The 17,520-nt window shown below is 34.2% G+C and overlaps 1 protein-coding gene across 2 annotated transcripts in view; it reads left to right on the top strand.

Moving 5' to 3' along the window:
* The window catches only part of LOC120432295 (pyrokinin-1 receptor), a 52,424-nt gene that overhangs the window by 14,967 nt on the left and 19,937 nt on the right, over positions 1 to 17,520 (top strand). For both annotated transcript variants that reach the window (XM_039597482.2, XM_039597481.2), the window contains exons 2-3: positions 710 to 1,789; positions 7,505 to 7,725. In XM_039597482.2, coding sequence (XP_039453416.1) covers positions 928 to 1,789; positions 7,505 to 7,725 — 1,083 coding nt within the window. In that variant the 5' untranslated portion in view covers positions 710 to 927. The remainder of the gene's footprint in view (positions 1 to 709; positions 1,790 to 7,504; positions 7,726 to 17,520) is intronic.

Raw genomic sequence — 17,520 nt, 5'->3', positions numbered from 1 at the left:
GATCATTCAATTCTAGCCTTTTGAAATTTAAAAATATTTTGTTAACGTATTTTTAGTTAAACAATGTTTAATTAATATTTTTCTCAGATTGTCACCTTATTTATTTCCGCATTTTTACCTAAAATTTGACAAAAGACACCAAATCAATAAGAAAATTCCTTTCGGATTCATCTGAGTCCATAATGCTGTTCGCGAGAGTAAAAACCTCACGCTCGCACACTAACACAAAATTGTGTTCATTCGTTCATTGAAAAAGTTCATCCCGTCATTTGGCAAATGACCATCGCATATTCATCGAACAGTGGAGGTCTCCCACATATTGCATGCAATTTTTGCTTGTAAGCAAACGGCGACGAACCGCCCTAATTCTCCATACAAACTTTGGAGAAAGCTTGTTTCTGGGGACCCCAAACTTCATGTTTCCCCTCGAGTTGAGCCTGCGCAGTGTTTTCTGTCAGTTTTTGTAGGTCAGTGTTATTAAAATGAACTGAAATTTGAACTCCCGATTTTTTCCGATTTTTTTTATAAAGTGGCTGACCCAACAAAATTATGTCCTTCAAGCAAATTACCATACGTTAATGCAGAAGTCTAAATAACCGAACATCTTAAATGCTGAAGATCTCTTATCAAGCCCAATTAAATTGAATTAAAATTGCAAATTCAAACCCCCTAAAGCCTAATGGTGTTTTCCCCCGTCTTTATTTCACAGAGTTTGTGTCCAACGTAACTAATTAAAATGGAATCATCTGACCAGATCTGATCCAGGCAGCAAAAAACCTCCTAAAATAAACACCAACCATACCAACGAATCGAAAGGTGCCAATCAAATCAACCATTTGAACCATTCGCGACGCGACAACATGAAGCAATACCACGTGGATGTTAATGGTTGCGAGGAATAACTCAACCATCCCCCCAAAATAAACCATGATCAGTACAAACCTCTCGCACACGCTAGAATCTGTGATAATTAACGGCACCACGATGCTGGATTTCGCACCGACCGCCAACGGGTCGTCGGTCCACGATCTGGCCGATCTAGAGGACATCGGTGGGGTGGACAACATGACGGCCTTTTTCGGCCCGAAGCGAGATCCGCTGTACGTGGTCATTCCGGTGACGATCGTGTACCTGTTGATCTTCATAACGGGTATCGTCGGGAACATCAGCACCTGCATTGTGATCTCCAAAAACAAGTCAATGCACACGGCCACAAATTACTACCTGTTCAGCTTGGCCATTTCGGACTTTCTGCTGCTGATATCGGGCGTCCCGCAGGAGATCTACTTCATCTGGAGCAAGTACCCGTACATCTTCGGCGAGTTGTTCTGCGTGATCCGTGGAATCGCCGCGGAGACCTCGGCCAACGCAACGGTCCTCACGATCACGGCCTTCACCGTGGAGCGGTACGTGGCCATCTGCCACCCCTTCCTCTCGCACACCATGTCGAAGCTGTCCCGCGCCATCCGGTACATCTTCGCGATCTGGATCATCGCCATCATGTCCGCCATCCCACAGGCGCTCCAGTTTGGCGTGACCAACCAGGGTGGGGTGGATCAGTGCGTCGTGAAGCGGATCATCATCCAGCACTCGTTCGAGCTGTCGACGTTTGTGTTCTTTTTCGCGCCGATGACGCTGATTACGGTGCTGTACGCGTTGATTGGGCTGAAGTTGCGCTCGTCGGCCCTGATGCAGCGCGACGGGACGCTCCAGAAGAGGAACAACAATTGTCCGCACGCGAGGCAGCAGGGCACGAGCCAGGGTACGAGGCGGGTGCTGAAGATGTTGGGTGAGTTATTTTTAGAGGGTTTTTTTTTATTTTGTTGGCGTTTTTTTTAAGATTTGTTTTTAGGTTGTAACGCACAGGTGGCAACTAGAAAGAGGGTCAAATTTACGATAATGCTTATAGCTTTTGACAGGTTGATCTCATGATACCTAGAAGTAAAAATATTTAACTGGGGCAAGAGGAAACAACAACTTCAGTCATGTTTATGGTGTTACTGTACACAGTAACAAAGTGTGCTTCTTTTTAAATGCTTTTTGATTTTAATTTATGTTTTAAATGCCGACTAAATATAAAAATACAAACAAAAATATGAATAAATTGCCATGATTTTTTTTTAGTGTGGAAAGGTGACATTTTATTTAAGATATTTTTTTCTGTTATAAAAGTTAATAATTTATCAGAGTTACCCGTCATTCCCACCCTACTTTCAAAATGCTACGAAAAATAAAAAGCGAGTCTAGATTTTCGCAAATTATTTAAATTTAAATTTAAATTTTAAAATTTGTATATTTTATTCGGATGACTTTGTCCATCCGTTCACTATGGCAAAAGAAGCAATTTTGCATCATTAGTTTTCCACAAGTCTCTATACAATTTTGCGGGCTTGTACTTAAATATATCTAGAGATCGGATATTCTGATCGATTTGGTGTGTTGGGCAAAGGTGTAATTCATAATTAGGACTATTTAAATATATTTTATGAAAGAAAGCCACCTTTGAAAAATATTTTTGAAAAGCTGAGAAAATTTCTCTTTCAATTTTTTTCTCTGAGACTTCGAAATTGGACAAATAGTTTCTGAGATACAGCCTCACAAAGAATTTTATTCAATAAAAATGAGTTTTTCGAGGCATTATCTGATTTGTCTGGAATATTTTAACTGACGATATCTCTGAAAATATTTGTTCCATTTTCAATGTAAATAAATGAAACATTTGTGAATCTTTCTGACTGTTTCAATAATAATTAGAAATAATTTCAAAATTTTGAATATTTGGTCTAAAATATGAGATGAGCAAAGTTATCTTGGAGTAGACCTTTTCAAAAATCAGGCTTGATTTTAAAGTTATGCATACGTCTAAGAAACATTGAAGATTATCTTCTTGTTGTCAGCCACTAAAATATAGAGAAACAATAAAATTGAAGTTTTCTAAGCACAGCAGCACTAAATTTTAAAATGCCAATATCTTAGAAACAAGTGCTACGATTTTCAATGTCAAAAAATAAATCATTCATGAAATCTATTCGAATAACATATTTTCACATTTTTGAAATCAAGACCGATTTTTAAAAAGGGCGTAATATTGAAAGTTCAGCCCTTTTAAAAAGTTAGTCTTGATTTTAAAATCCCCAACAAAATTTGGAAGTGATTAGAAAGTTCATCTTTACAAGTCTCCATACAATTTTGGCAGCTTCTGATTGATTTGGTGTCTTCGGGTAAGTTGCAGGTATTGCTTACGACTTCTCAGAAAAAAAGGTATTTTTGTTTTAATCCGACTTTTTACACAAAAAAATGCTCAAAACAACAATTTTTGAAAATAGATACTCTTATTTGGATATGTTTTAGCTGACAAAAAGTTACAGGTTAGACAAAATTCGGTCAACAGTGTTGCCAATTTTTTGTTAAATCTGTGGAAAAAAGTATTTTTTACTATATTTTTAGACTTTTGAAAATTTTATTTATTGTTCAAGTCCCCCTCCTCCATAAAAACTACCAAAATTGATTTTTTTATTGAAAAAACATTTAAAATGGATTGTAAACTATTCAGAATACATTTTTTTATACAAATTCATGTATTTACAAACAAATAAAGACGTTTTAATCTTTTTACATTTTTTTTTATTTTGAAACCGCAAATTGACTATGCAAGTAGAAATGTAGAATTTTTTTTAATAAATTAAATGATATTTGGAAATTTTTATTGTAGAGCAGTTCTCTAGGATTTCGGTCATTCGATTTTTTTTGTATTTTTTTATCCGACTGAAACTTTTTTGGTGCCTTTGGTATGCCCAAAGAAGCCATTTTGCATCATTTGTTTGTCCATATATTTTTCCATACAAATTTGGCAGCTGTCCATACAAAAATGATGTTTGAAAATTCAAAAATCTGTATCTTTTGAAGGAATTTTTTGATCGATTTGGTGTCTTCGGCAAAGTTGTAGGTATGGATACGGACTACACTGGAAAAAAAGATACACGGTGAAAAAAAATTGGTGATTTGTTTATTTAACTTTTAATCACTAAAACTTGATTTGCAAAAAAAACTATTTTTATTTTTTTTTATTTTTTGATATGTTTTAGAGGACATAAAATGCCAACTTTTCAGAAATTTCCAGAATGGGCAAAAAATCTTTGAGCGAGTTATGAATTTTTTTAATCAATACTGTTTTTTTTCTAAAAATCGAAATATTGGTCGGTAAAATCAAATTTGCAATCAAAAAGTACTTAAGTGAAATTTTGATAAAGTGACCGTTTTCAAGTTAAATCCATATTTAGGTGCCTTTTTTGAAAATAGTCGCAGTTTTTTCATTTTTTTAATATAGTGCACATGTTTGTCCACTTTTGAAAAAAATATTTTTGAAAAGCTGAGAAAATTCTCTATATTTTGCTTCTTTGGACTTTGTTGTTACGACCTTTAGTTGCTGAGATATTGCAATGCAAAGGTTTAAAAACAGGAAAATTGATGTTTTCTAAGTCTCAACAAAACAGCCCACCATTTTTTAATGTCGATATCTCAGCAACTAATGGTCCGATTTTCAATGTTAAAATATGAAACATTTGTGAAATTTTTCGATCTCTTCGAAAACAATAATTTCAAAATTTTTAAACCAAGACTAACATTTTAAAAGGGAGAAATATTGAATGTTTGGCCTTTTTGAAATGCTAGACTTGTTTTGAAACTTATGAAATTATTGTTTTCGAAAAGATCGGAAAATTTCACAAATGTTTCATATTTTAACATTGAAAATCGGACCATAAGTTGCTGAGATATCGACATTGAAAAATGGTGGGCTGTTTGGGTGAGACTCAGAAAACATCAATTTTCATGTTTTTAAACCTTTGCATGGCAATATCTCAGCAACTAAAGGTCGTATCAACAAAGTCCGAAGAAGCACAAAATAGAGAATTTTCTCAGCTTTTCAAAAATATTTTTTCCAAAAGTGGACAAACATATGCATTATATTTAAAAAATGAAAAACTGCGACTATTTTCAAAAAAGTCACCTAAATATGGATTTAACTTGAAAACGGTGCACTTTATCAAAATTTCACTAAAGTTCTTTTTGATTGCAAATTTGATTTTACATCGAAAAATGAAGTTGAAAAAAAAAATTCATAACTCGCTCAAAGATTTTTTGCACAACCTGGAAATTTCTGAAAAGTTGGCATTTTATGTCCTCAAAAACATATCAAAAAATAAAAAAAATCAAAAATAGTGTTTTTTTTTGCAAATCAAGTTTTAGTGATAAAAAGATAAATAAAAAAATCACCAATTTTTTTTTACCGTGTATCATTTTTTCCAGTGTAGTCCGTATCCATACCTACAACTTTGCCGAAGACACCAAATCGATCAAAAAATTCCTTCAATAGATACAGATTTTTGAATTTTCATACATCATTTTTGTATGGACAGTAGCGTGGCTCACGGATATATGAAAAAGACAAAAGTGTTCAATTTCAAACGCCTCGCCCGGAATTGTGTAGCATTATAGCCCCAGAAGCTAGCCTGAAATTTTGTGCGCATTTGGTTAATGATAAGTAGTTCCACTTTTGACCTGAAGTTATTAAGAAATTCCATTAAATTTAATTTATTTATTTTCAACTTTTTAACTCTTCTTCGAGAAAGTTTTCCTATGTCCTATGATTTTTTCTCAAAATAGAGGTTTCTTATAGGTTTTGATCCGGGGAACAACTTTGTAGAACATCATAAAGCGCTAGGAATTAATCCCGGAAAGATACAGGCAAATTTTTAGAGCACGTTAAATTTGTTTTCCAAACTCCAAAAAATATCCTGTATCTTTTCGGGATCAATCCCTAGCGCTTTGCGATGTTCTACAAAGTTGTTCCCCGGATCAAAACCTATAAGAAACTTTAGAAAAGGAAAATTTGATTGGGTTTTGGGAAATTTTCTCTAAGAAGAGGTTAAAAGTGAAAATTTCCTATAGTAAATTTTTAGAAGTTCCATACTAACTTCAGGCCAATGGTGGAAGTACTAAACCTTAATCTAATGCGCTCAAAATTTCAGGCTATGTTCTAGGGCCATATTGCTACAAAATTCCGGGCGAGGCGTTCGAAATTGAACACTTTTGTCTTTTTCATATATCCGTGAGCCACGCTAATGGACAGCTGCCAAATTTGTATTGGAAAATTATATGGACAAACAAATGATGCAAAATGGCTTCTTTGGGCATACCGAAGGCACCAAAAAAGTTTCAGTCGGATTAAAAAATACAAAAATTAAAATTGAAGAAAAAAGACCGATTTCGTAGAGAATTGCTCAGTAGCAGAAATGTATTGGTGTTAGCAGCATTTTGTAATACTTTTCGCCTTAAAAATACTTGAAATTTGGAAAAAAATGTTATTGTTTTGGTTCCCCCCTTGACCTTGCCCAGAGCCTAGAGACTAAAACTTATTTTTTTTTCTTTGAATTGCTAACATTCATAAAACAAAGACACAAATCAAGGAAAGTTAAGTTGTTCAAAGAGCAAAACTTGCTCAATTCGGCCTCCTCAACACAGAAAGAATAAAAAAACCTTGTTAAAATGGCATTTATAATTTATTTTTTTAAGTCTGATGGAATACCTTGATAAAAAAATAGATAATGATTGAAAGATTGTTGTGAGAACTAAGTGAAATTTACAGGCGTAGTTTGGAATTCGACTTTTCTATATTTTGCCCTTTAGGCTTGAATGGGTTAAGCGTAAAACCAAACATCATAATTTGGTATAAGCTTAAAATTGCGGCAGCCAAAAGAAAAACAACAAAACTGAAGTCATTTCCGCTAAATCTGAGTAAATTTTGCATTTGAGCCATTAACAGTACAACCCGACTTTTTCAGATTTTTTTCCCGGTTGTTGTTCCTTCCAAAAGCTCGCTTATCTCCCCAGCATAATTCATTCTGATCACAAACTTTTCCTCAGCTTGTTTGTCTTGGCTGGAATCACGAATGACGGACGCAACTCTGCTGCAGCCCAGCACATTCGTGATGTTATCTCAACTCGGTGGAAAATATTTTCCACGTTAATCAAACTTAACCAAAGCATTGGCGCGTAGGACGAAAGACGCGGCGACGGCGACCATCCGTGGATATTTCCCACGTCATCAAATGTTACTCTCCCTCCCTCGAATCGAATTTTCAGTGGAGAGGGGATGTTTTAGGTATAAAGTTTTGATAGCCCCCACATCGTGACGGTTTTTGGCAAATTTCTGCGAAAATGTCGTCGACCTTAAAATCATAATTGATTTTGATTGCTGTAAGAACGCACGTGGGGGTGAATATCAATACTGTCTGACCCGCGTCAGTGGCGGAGAATTTGCGCCATTCACGGACGACCCCCTTCCACTTACTTTTGCGGCAAATTGTGCGGAGGTGTTAAATTCCTTCTTTGGAAAACATTCCATAAAAGACCATATTAAAATTTGCTCGTCATAAAAAGCTTTTACCGTTTACTCGCTAGTCTTGCTCTTGTTCTTATCGCCATGTTCTTGGTCTTCTTCCAGTGGCCGTTGTGGTGGCGTTCTTCATCTGCTGGGCGCCGTTCCACGCCCAGCGGCTCGTGTACATCTACGGCGTCGACAAGGACCACCAGCCGACGGATCCGCTGATCCTGAAGCTGTTTGTCGTCACCACCTACATCTCGGGCATCCTGTACTACATGTCCACCTGTATCAACCCGCTGCTGTACAACATTATGAGCAACAAGTTTCGGCAAGCTTTCAAGGTGAGTGAGAAGAGGGAGACAGAAGAAGAAGAAGAAGAAGAAGGAGGTTGCATGTGTAACAACATTACAGCTTTATCTCGGGCACGGTGTGTTTTCTGGTGGAAATTTCTAATCAATTTTGTCAATTTGGCAATTTTGTCAATTTTGTAAATTTTGTAAATTTTGTAAATTTTGTAAATTTTGTAAATTTTGTAAATTTTGTAAATTTTGTAAATTTTGTAAATTTTGTAAATTTTGTCAATTTTGTCAATTTTGTAAATTTTGTCAATTTTGTCAATTTTGTCAATTTTGTCAATTTTGTAAATTTTGTAAATTTTGTAAATTTTGTAAATTTTGTAAATTTTGTAAATTTTGTAAATTTTGTAAATTTTGTAAATTTTGTAAATTTTGTAAATTTTGTAAATTTTGTAAATTTTGTCAATTTTGTCAATTTTGTCAATTTTGTCAATTTTGTCAATTTTGTCAATTTTGTCAATTTTGTCAATTTTGTCAATTTTGTCAATTTTGTCAATTTTGTCAATTTTGTCAATTTTGTCAATTTTGTCAATTTTGTCAATATTGTCAATTTTGTCAATTTTGTCAATTTTGTCAATTTTGTCAATTTTGTAAATTTTGTCAATTTTGTCAATTTTGTCAATTTTGTCAATTTTGTCAATATTGTCAATTTTGTCAATTTTGTCAATTTTGTCAATTTTGTCAATTTTGTCAATTTTGTCAATTTTGTCAATTTTGTCAATTTTGTCAATTTTGTCAATTTTGTCAATTTTGTCAATTTTGTCAATTTTGTCAATTTTGTCAATTTTGTCAATTTTGTCAATTTTGTCAATTTTGTCAATTTTGTCAATTTTGTCAATTTTGTCAATTTTGTCAATTTTGTCAATTTTGTCAATTTTGTCAATTTTGTCAATTTTGTCAATTTTGTCAATTTTGTCAATTTTGTCAATTTTGTCAATTTTGTCAATTTTGTCAATTTTGTCAATTTTGTCAATTTTGTCAATTTTGTCAATTTTGTCAATTTTGTCAATTTTGTCAATTTTGTCAATTTTGTCAATTTTGTCAATTTTGTCAATTTTGTCAATTTTGTCAATTTTGTCAATTTTGTCAATTTTGTCAATTTTGTCAATTTTGTCAATTTTGTCAATTTTGTCAATTTTGTCAATTTTGTCAATTTTGTAAATTTTGTAAATTTTGTAAATTTTGTCAATTTTGTCAATTTTGTCAATTTTGTCAATTTTGTCAATTTTGTCAATTTTGTCAATTTTGTCAATTTTGTCAATTTGGCAATTTTGTCAATTTTGTCAATTTTGTCAATTTTGTCAATTTTGTCAATTTTGTCAATTTTGTCAATTTTGTCAATTTTGTCAATTTTGTCAATTTTGTCAATTTTGTCAATTTTGTCAATTTTGTCAATTTTGTCAATTTTGTCAATTTTGTCAATTTTGTCAATTTTGTCAATTTTGTCAATTTTGTCAATTTTGTCAATTTTGTCAATTTTGTCAATTTTGTCAATTTTGTCAATTTTGTCAATTTTGTCAATTTTGTCAATTTTGTCAATTTTGTCAATTTTGTCAATTTTGTCAATTTTGTCAATTTTGTCAATTTTGTCAATTTTGTCAATTTTGTCAATTTTGTCAATTTTGTCAATTTTGTCAATTTTGTCAATTTTGTCAATTTTGTCAATTTTGTCAATTTTGTCAATTTTGTCAATTTTGTCAATTTTGTCAATTTTGTCAATTTTGTCAATTTTGTCAATTTTGTCAATTTTGTCAATTTTGTCAATTTTGTCAATTTTGTCAATTTTGTCAATTTTGTCAATTTTGTCAATTTTGTCAATTTTGTCAATTTTGTCAATTTTGTCAATTTTGTCAATTTTGTCAATTTTGTCAATTTTGTAAATTTTGTAAATTTTGTAAATTTTGTAAATTTTGTAAATTTTGTAAATTTTGTAAATTTTGTAAATTTTGTAAATTTTGTAAATTTTGTAAATTTTGTAAATTTTGTAAATTTTGTAAATTTTGTAAATTTTGTCAATTTTGTCAATTTTGTCAATTTTGTCAATTTTGTCAATTTTGTCAATTTTGTCAATTTTGTCAATTTTGTCAATTTTGTCAATTTTGTCAATTTTGTCAATTTTGTCAATTTTGTCAATTTTGTCAATTTTGTCAATTTTGTCAATATTGTCAATTTTGTCAATTTTGTCAATTTTGTCAATTTTGTCAATTTTGTAAATTTTGTCAATTTTGTCAATTTTGTCAATTTTGTCAATTTTGTCAATTTTGTCAATTTTGTCAATTTTGTCAATTTTGTAAATTTTGTAAATTTTGTCAATTTTGTCAATTTTGTCAATTTTGTCAATTTTGTCAATTTTGTCAATTTTGTCAATTTTGTCAATTTTGTCAATTTTGTCAATTTTGTCAATTTTGTCAATTTTGTCAATTTTGTCAATTTTGTCAATTTTGTCAATTTTGTCAATTTTGTCAATTTTGTCAATTTTGTCAATTTTGTCAATTTTGTCAATTTTGTCAATTTTGTCAATTTTGTCAATTTTGTCAATTTTGTCAATTTTGTCAATTTTGTCAATTTTGTCAATTTTGTCAATTTTGTCAATTTTGTCAATTTTGTCAATTTTGTCAATTTTGTCAATTTTGTCAATTTTGTCAATTTTGTCAATTTTGTCAATTTTGTCAATTTTGTCAATTTTGTCAATTTTGTCAATTTTGTCAATTTTGTCAATTTTGTCAATTTTGTCAATTTTGTCAATTTTGTCAATTTTGTCAATTTTGTCAATTTTGTCAATTTTGTCAATTTTGTCAATTTTGTCAATTTTGTCAATTTTGTCAATTTTGTCAATTTTGTCAATTTTGTCAATTTTGTCAATTTGGCAATTTTGTCAATTTTGTCAATTTTGTCAATTTTGTCAATTTTGTCAATTTTGTCAATTTTGTCAATTTTGTCAATTTTGTCAATTTTGTCAATTTTGTAAATTTTGTCAATTTTGTCAATTTTGTCAATTTTGTCAATTTTGTCAATTTTGTCAATTTTGTCAATTTTGTAAATTTTGTCAATTTTGTCAATTTTGTCAATTTTGTCAATTTTGTCAATTTTGTAAATTTTGTAAATTTTGTAAATTTTGTAAATTTTGTAAATTTTGTAAATTTTGTAAATTTTGTAAATTTTGTAAATTTTGTAAATTTTGTCAATTTTGTCAATTTTGTCAATTTTGTCAATTTTGTCAATTTTGTCAATTTTGTCAATTTTGTCAATTTTGTCAATTTTGTCAATTTTGTCAATTTTGTCAATTTTGTCAATTTTGTCAATTTTGTCAATTTTGTCAATTTTGTAAATTTTGTAAATTTTGTAAATTTTGTCAATTTTGTCAATTTTGTCAATTTTGTCAATTTTGTCAATTTTGTCAATTTTGTCAATTTTGTCAATTTTGTCAATTTTGTCAATTTTGTCAATTTTGTCAATTTTGTCAATTTGGTAATTTTGTCAATTTTGTCAATTTTGTCAATTTTGTAAATTTTGTCAATTTTGTCAATTTTGTAAATTTTGTCAATTTTGTCAATTTTGTAAATTTTGTAAATTTTGTAAATTTTGTAAATTTTGTAAATTTTGTAAATTTTGTAAATTTTGTAAATTTTGTAAATTTTGTAAATTTTGTAAATTTTGTAAATTTTGTAAATTTTGTAAATTTTGTAAATTTTGTCAATTTTGTCAATTTTGTCAATTTTGTCAATTTTGTCAATTTTGTCAATTTTGTCAATTTTGTCAATTTTGTCAATTTTGTCAATTTTGTCAATTTTGTCAATTTTGTCAATTTTGTCAATTTTGTCAATTTTGTCAATTTTGTCAATTTTGTCAATTTTGTAAATTTTGTAAATTTTGTCAATTTTGTCAATTTTGTCAATTTTGTCAATTTTGTCAATTTTGTCAATTTTGTCAATTTTGTCAATTTTGTCAATTTTGTCAATTTTGTCAATTTGGCAATTTTGTCAATTTTGTCAATTTTGTCAATTTTGTCAATTTTGTCAATTTTGTCAATTTTGTCAATTTTGTCAATTTTGTCAATTTTGTCAATTTTGTCAATTTTGTCAATTTTGTCAATTTTGTCAATTTTGTCAATTTTGTCAATTTTGTCAATTTTGTCAATTTTGTCAATTTTGTCAATTTTGTCAATTTTGTCAATTTTGTCAATTTTGTCAATTTTGTCAATTTTGTCAATTTTGTCAATTTTGTCAATTTTGTCAATTTTGTAAATTTTGTAAATTTTGTAAATTTTGTCAATTTTGTCAATTTTGTCAATTTTGTCAATTTTGTCAATTTTGACAATTTTGTCAATTTTGTCAATTTTGTCAATTTTGTCAATTTTGTCAATTTTGTCAATTTTGTCAATTTTGTCAATTTTGTCAATTTTGTCAATTTTGTCAATTTTGTCAATTTTGTCAATTTTGTCAATTTTGTCAATTTTGTCAATTTTGTCAATTTTGTCAATTTTGTCAATTTTGTCAATTTTGTCAATTTTGTCAATTTTGTCAATTTTGTCAATTTTGTCAATTTTGTCAATTTTGTCAATTTTGTCAATTTTGTCAATTTTGTCAATTTTGTCAATTTTGTCAATTTTGTCAATTTTGTCAATTTTGTCAATTTTGTCAATTTTGTCAATTTTGTCAATTTTGTCAATTTTGCCAATTTTGCCAATTTTGCCAATTTTGTCAATTTTGTCAATTTTGTCAATTTTGTCAATTTTGTCAATTTTGTCAATTTTGTCAATTTTGTCAATTTTGTCAATTTTGTCAATTTTGTCAATTTTGTCAATTTTGTCAATTTTGTCAATTTTGTCAATTTTGTCAATTTTGTCAATTTTGTCAATTTTGTCATTTTTTCAAAAAATATTTGACAACAGCAATTTTAAAATTTCTTAAGTAAACACACCGTGCTAACACAAAATCCATTTCAAGTCGTCCCTTTTCCACAAAGAACACCTGTGTCTTGCTCGCACTTTCTCGTTGTCACCCTCATTACAGCTCATCTGGCACCACACTGATCCATTAATCTGGGGAAAAGTTTGGCGCAAGAATATGGTGCCAAAGGCAAACAACAACAAGCTAATAATGGTCTCACTCTCACCCACTCACTCGCACAAGGCTCACACTTTCCCTTCAACCACAGAAAATCCCTCCACCAAACTTGTCAATCAGCTGGGGCTGCCTCTTCACGGAAAGATTAGCTACTTTTTTCCGAGAGGTGCAGCGGAAAGTTCCGTCCCGGACACTTTCTGTAATTGAGTTCATTTGGCGCTCAGCTTTCTAATTGAGACCAAATTACGGGAAGATCAATCAATGTTTGTCCTTCTCAACCAGCTCACACTTCCCACCGTTTCTCCACCACTCATCGAGACTAATAAATCATCTTCAAAGTGCGAAATAATCCTCCTCGATTTGCGCGCGCGATCCATATCTCTCCTAATCCAAACTTTGGGCCAGGTTTTTGGCGCGAGCGAGCTCGCGCACATGTGCTCAAAGTGACACTCTGACATTAGTGCTGTAACGGAAAATTTTCCTACTAGGATTGTTTTTCCAAAAAAAAAAAACATTCTTATCTCTGTTGATTTTGAAAACGTTTTTTATTCTATTTTTGGAAAATCAAAAAATAACACATTAATTGTGTTCAAATTGAAATTTTTAAAATCCATCATCAAAAATTGACTTCCATAATTTGTTTTCTTCAAATGGAGACGCCTGGCACTTGAGTGACACTGTACCAAGTGTTCACCCTTCCGAACTTCTGAATCATCACCCTTGGGGCGATCTATTTTTGGCGGAAAATTTGATCTCTCCTTCCATCGGGGAAGTTCAGTACATTGGCGTGGGACCGGGAGCTGTCATGAATAAACATTCGAACGGCATTCGATGGATTTGTTTGTTGTGTTTCAGGCGCGCAAGGTAATCACTTTGATATGATAATCTTGTTGTTTTTGTGATAAAGTAAATCAGCTCGGCAAATCTGCTAAGTGTGTTGTCGTTTTTTGACAAAGGACTTTGTCTTAAAGCTCTATCTGCGGTGTCAATGCAAAATTTTTCGAAAATGTAGCGTTACCGTCGCAAGCCCTCGGCGTGACATTCTGTTTCTGTTGCGTAGATGCCGTGAAAACTATTTAAGCTAAAAGTTAGCCTCTGGAGGATTTAGTGTCCATCAGACTTTCATCAAAGACGGACCTTACGTTGGGAATTTTATTGCTCACACACACACACGCAGGTGGTGCACGAACTTGAGAGGAGGTCCAAGAAGTTATTGACGGTAGCCAGAACGGTCACCGGAATACCGAAATTATTGGGAACAATTTGGTAGGATATCGGCCACACCCGGTGTGGCCAGTGCCCTGAGGGAAGGTTCTACCGGGAGGACATTTACGGAACCATACAAATTTGGGCAATATGGGTATCAAAATTCATGGTTTTTGATACTGGTGATTAAAATGGCCATTTTGGCAGAATTGGCCACACCCGGAGAGGCCAGTGCCCTGAGGGAAGGTTCTACCGGGAGGACATTTACGGAACCATACGACTTGGGGCAATATGCGTATCAAAATTCATGGTTTTTGATACTGGTGATGAAAATGGCCATTTTGGCAGGATTGGCCACACCCGGAGTGGCCATTGCCCTGAGGGAAGGTTCTACCGGGAGGACATTAATCGAACCATACGACTTGGGGCAATATGGGTATCAAAATTCATGGTTTTTGATACTGGTAATGAAAATGACCATTTTGGCAGGATTGGCCACACCCGGAGTGGCCATTGCCCTGAGGGAAGGTTCTACCGGGAGGACATTTACGGAACCATACAAATTTGGGCAATATGGGTATCAAAATTCATGGTTTTTGATACTGGTGATTAAAATGGCCATTTTGGCAGAATTGGCCACACCCGGAGCGGCCAGTGCCCTGAGGGAAGGTTCTACCGGGAGGACATTTACGGAACCATACGACTTGGGGCAATATGCGTATCAAAATTCATGGTTTTTGATACTGGTGATGAAAATGGCCATTTTGGCAGGATTGGCCACACCCGGAGTGGCCATTGCCCTGAGGGAAGGTTCTACCGGGAGGACATTAATCGAACCATACGACTTGGGGCAATATGGGTATCAAAATTCATGGTTTTTGATACTGGTAATGAAAATGGCCATATTGGCAGGATTGACCACACCCGGAGTGGCCATTGCCCTGAGGGAAGGTTCTACCGGGAGGACATTTACGGAACCATACAAATTTGGGCAATATGGGTATCAAAATTCATGGTTTTTGATACTGGTGATGAAAATGGCCATTTTGGCAGAATTGGCCACACCCGGAGCGGCCAGTGCCCTGAGGGAAGGTTCTACCGGGAGGACATTTACGGAACCATACAAATTTGGGCAATATGGGTATCAAAATTCATGGTTTTTGATACTGGTGATGAAAATGGCCATTTTGGCAGAATTGGCCACACCCGGAGCGGCCAGTGCCCTGAGGGAAGGTTCTACCGGGAGAACATTTACGGAACCATACGTCTTGGGGCAATATGCGTATCAAAATTCATGGTTTTTGATACTGGTAATGAAAATGGCCATTTTGGCAGGATTGACCACACCCGGAGTGGCCATTGCCCTGAGGGAAGGTTCTACCGGGAGAACATTTACAGAACCATACGTCTTGGGGCAATATGCGTATCAAAATTCATGGTTTTTGATACTGGTAATGAAAATGGCCATTTTGGCAGGATTGACCACACCCGGAGTGGCCATTGCCCTGAGGGAAGGTTCTACCGGGAGGACATTTACGGAACCATACGACTTGGGGCAATATGGGTATCAAAATTCATGGTTTTTGATACTGGTAATGAAAATGGCCATTTTGGCAGGATTGACCACACCCGGAGTGGCCATTGCCCTGAGGGAAGGTTCTACCGGGAGGACATTTACGGAACCATACGACTTGGGGCAATATGCGTATCAAAATTCATGGTTTTTGATACTGGTAATGAAAATGACCATTTTGGCAGGATTGGTCACACCCGGAGTGGCCATTGCCCTGAGGGAAGGTTCTACCGGGAGGACATTTACGGAACCATACAAATTTGGGCAATATGGGTATCAAAATTCATGGTTTTTGATACTGGTGATGAAAATGGCCATTTTGGCAGAATTGGCCACACCCGGAGCGGCCAGTGCCCTGAGGGAAGGTTCTACCGGGAGGACATTTACGGAACCATACGACTTGGGGCAATATGCGTATCAAAATTCATGGTTTTTGATACTGGTGATGAAAATGGCCATTTTGGCAGGATTGGCCACACCCGGAGTGGCCATTGCCCTGAGGGAAGGTTCTACCGGGAGGACATTAATCGAACCATACGACTTGGGGCAATATGGGTATCAAAATTCATGGTTTTTGATACTGGTAATGAAAATGGCCATTTTGGCAGGATTGACCACACCCGGAGTGGCCATTGCCCTGAGGGAAGGTTCTGCCGGGAGAACATTTACGGAACCATACGTCTTGGGGCAATATGCGTATCAAAATTCATGGTTTTTGATACTGGTGATGAAAATGGCCATTTTGGCAGAATTGGCCACACCCGGAGTGGCCAGTGCCCTGAGGGAAGGTTCTACCGGGAGGACATTTACGGAACCATACGACTTGGGGCAATATGCGTATCAAAATTCATGGTTTTTGATACTGGTGATGCAAATGGCCATTTTGGCAGAATTGGCCACACCCGGAGTGGCCAGTGCCCTCGGGAAGGTTCTACCGGGGGACATTAATCGAACCATACGACTTGGGGCAATATAGGTATCAAAATTCATGGTTTTTGAAACTGGTAATGAAAATGGCCATTTTGACTGGATTGGCCACACCCGGAGTGGCCAGTGCCCTCGGGAAGGTTCTACCGGGGGACATTAATCGAACCATACGACTTGGGGCAATATGGGTATCAAAATTCATGGTTTTTGAAACCGGTAATGAAAACGGCCATTTTGACCGGATTGGCCACACCCGGAGTGGCCAGTGCCCTCGAGAAGGTTCTACCGGGGGGACATTAATCGAACCATACGACTTAGGGCAATATGGGTATCAAAATTCATGGTTTGGCCACTACGGGTGTGGCCAATCCGGGTGTGGCCAATCCGGTCAAAATTGTCATTTTCATTACCAGTTTCAAAAACCATGAATTTTGATACCCATATTGCCCCAAGTCGTATGGTTCGATTAGGATTTTTATTGTTTATTCGTCAAGCTTATGTAGACTACTTACAATTTGCTTACATACTAGATATTATTTCTATTGTACAGATTTTTTCGTAGTTCCGGTTTAGACATGTCGAAATGTATGTACTGTGAATTTTCATTATAAAAGCGCATCATTTGATTTAATGGCGAATTTTTTAAATAATTTGTCGTGTATGCAGTTATTCTAAAAAGTGGTGAATGTCTAAGAGTACGGCTTGGTTCATGAATACTATTGCGTATTACTGAAAATAATGCTGCTGACTGTATGCGTTGAGAAATAATGTCGTTGATGAAAGAGAGCATGGCAAATTTATGACGTTCTTGTAATGATTGTATGTTTATGAGCATGCAGCGTGCTTCATACGATGGGAGAGGAAATGCAGTCCAGTTAAGTTTACGTAGTGCGTACAGTAAGAATTGTTTTTGGACAGATTCAATACGTGCTTGGTGTACGGCATAGTATGGATTCCAGACGATACTACAGTATTCCAAGAGTGGCCATTCAAATGTCCCCCCGGTAG

The sequence above is a fragment of the Culex pipiens genome, chromosome 1, assembly GCF_016801865.2.
Source record: "Culex pipiens pallens isolate TS chromosome 1, TS_CPP_V2, whole genome shotgun sequence".
Lineage (NCBI taxonomy): Eukaryota > Metazoa > Arthropoda > Insecta > Diptera > Culicidae > Culex > Culex pipiens.
Note: the sequence above shows the minus strand (reverse complement) of the source record. Positions and strands in the feature narration are given on the sequence as shown.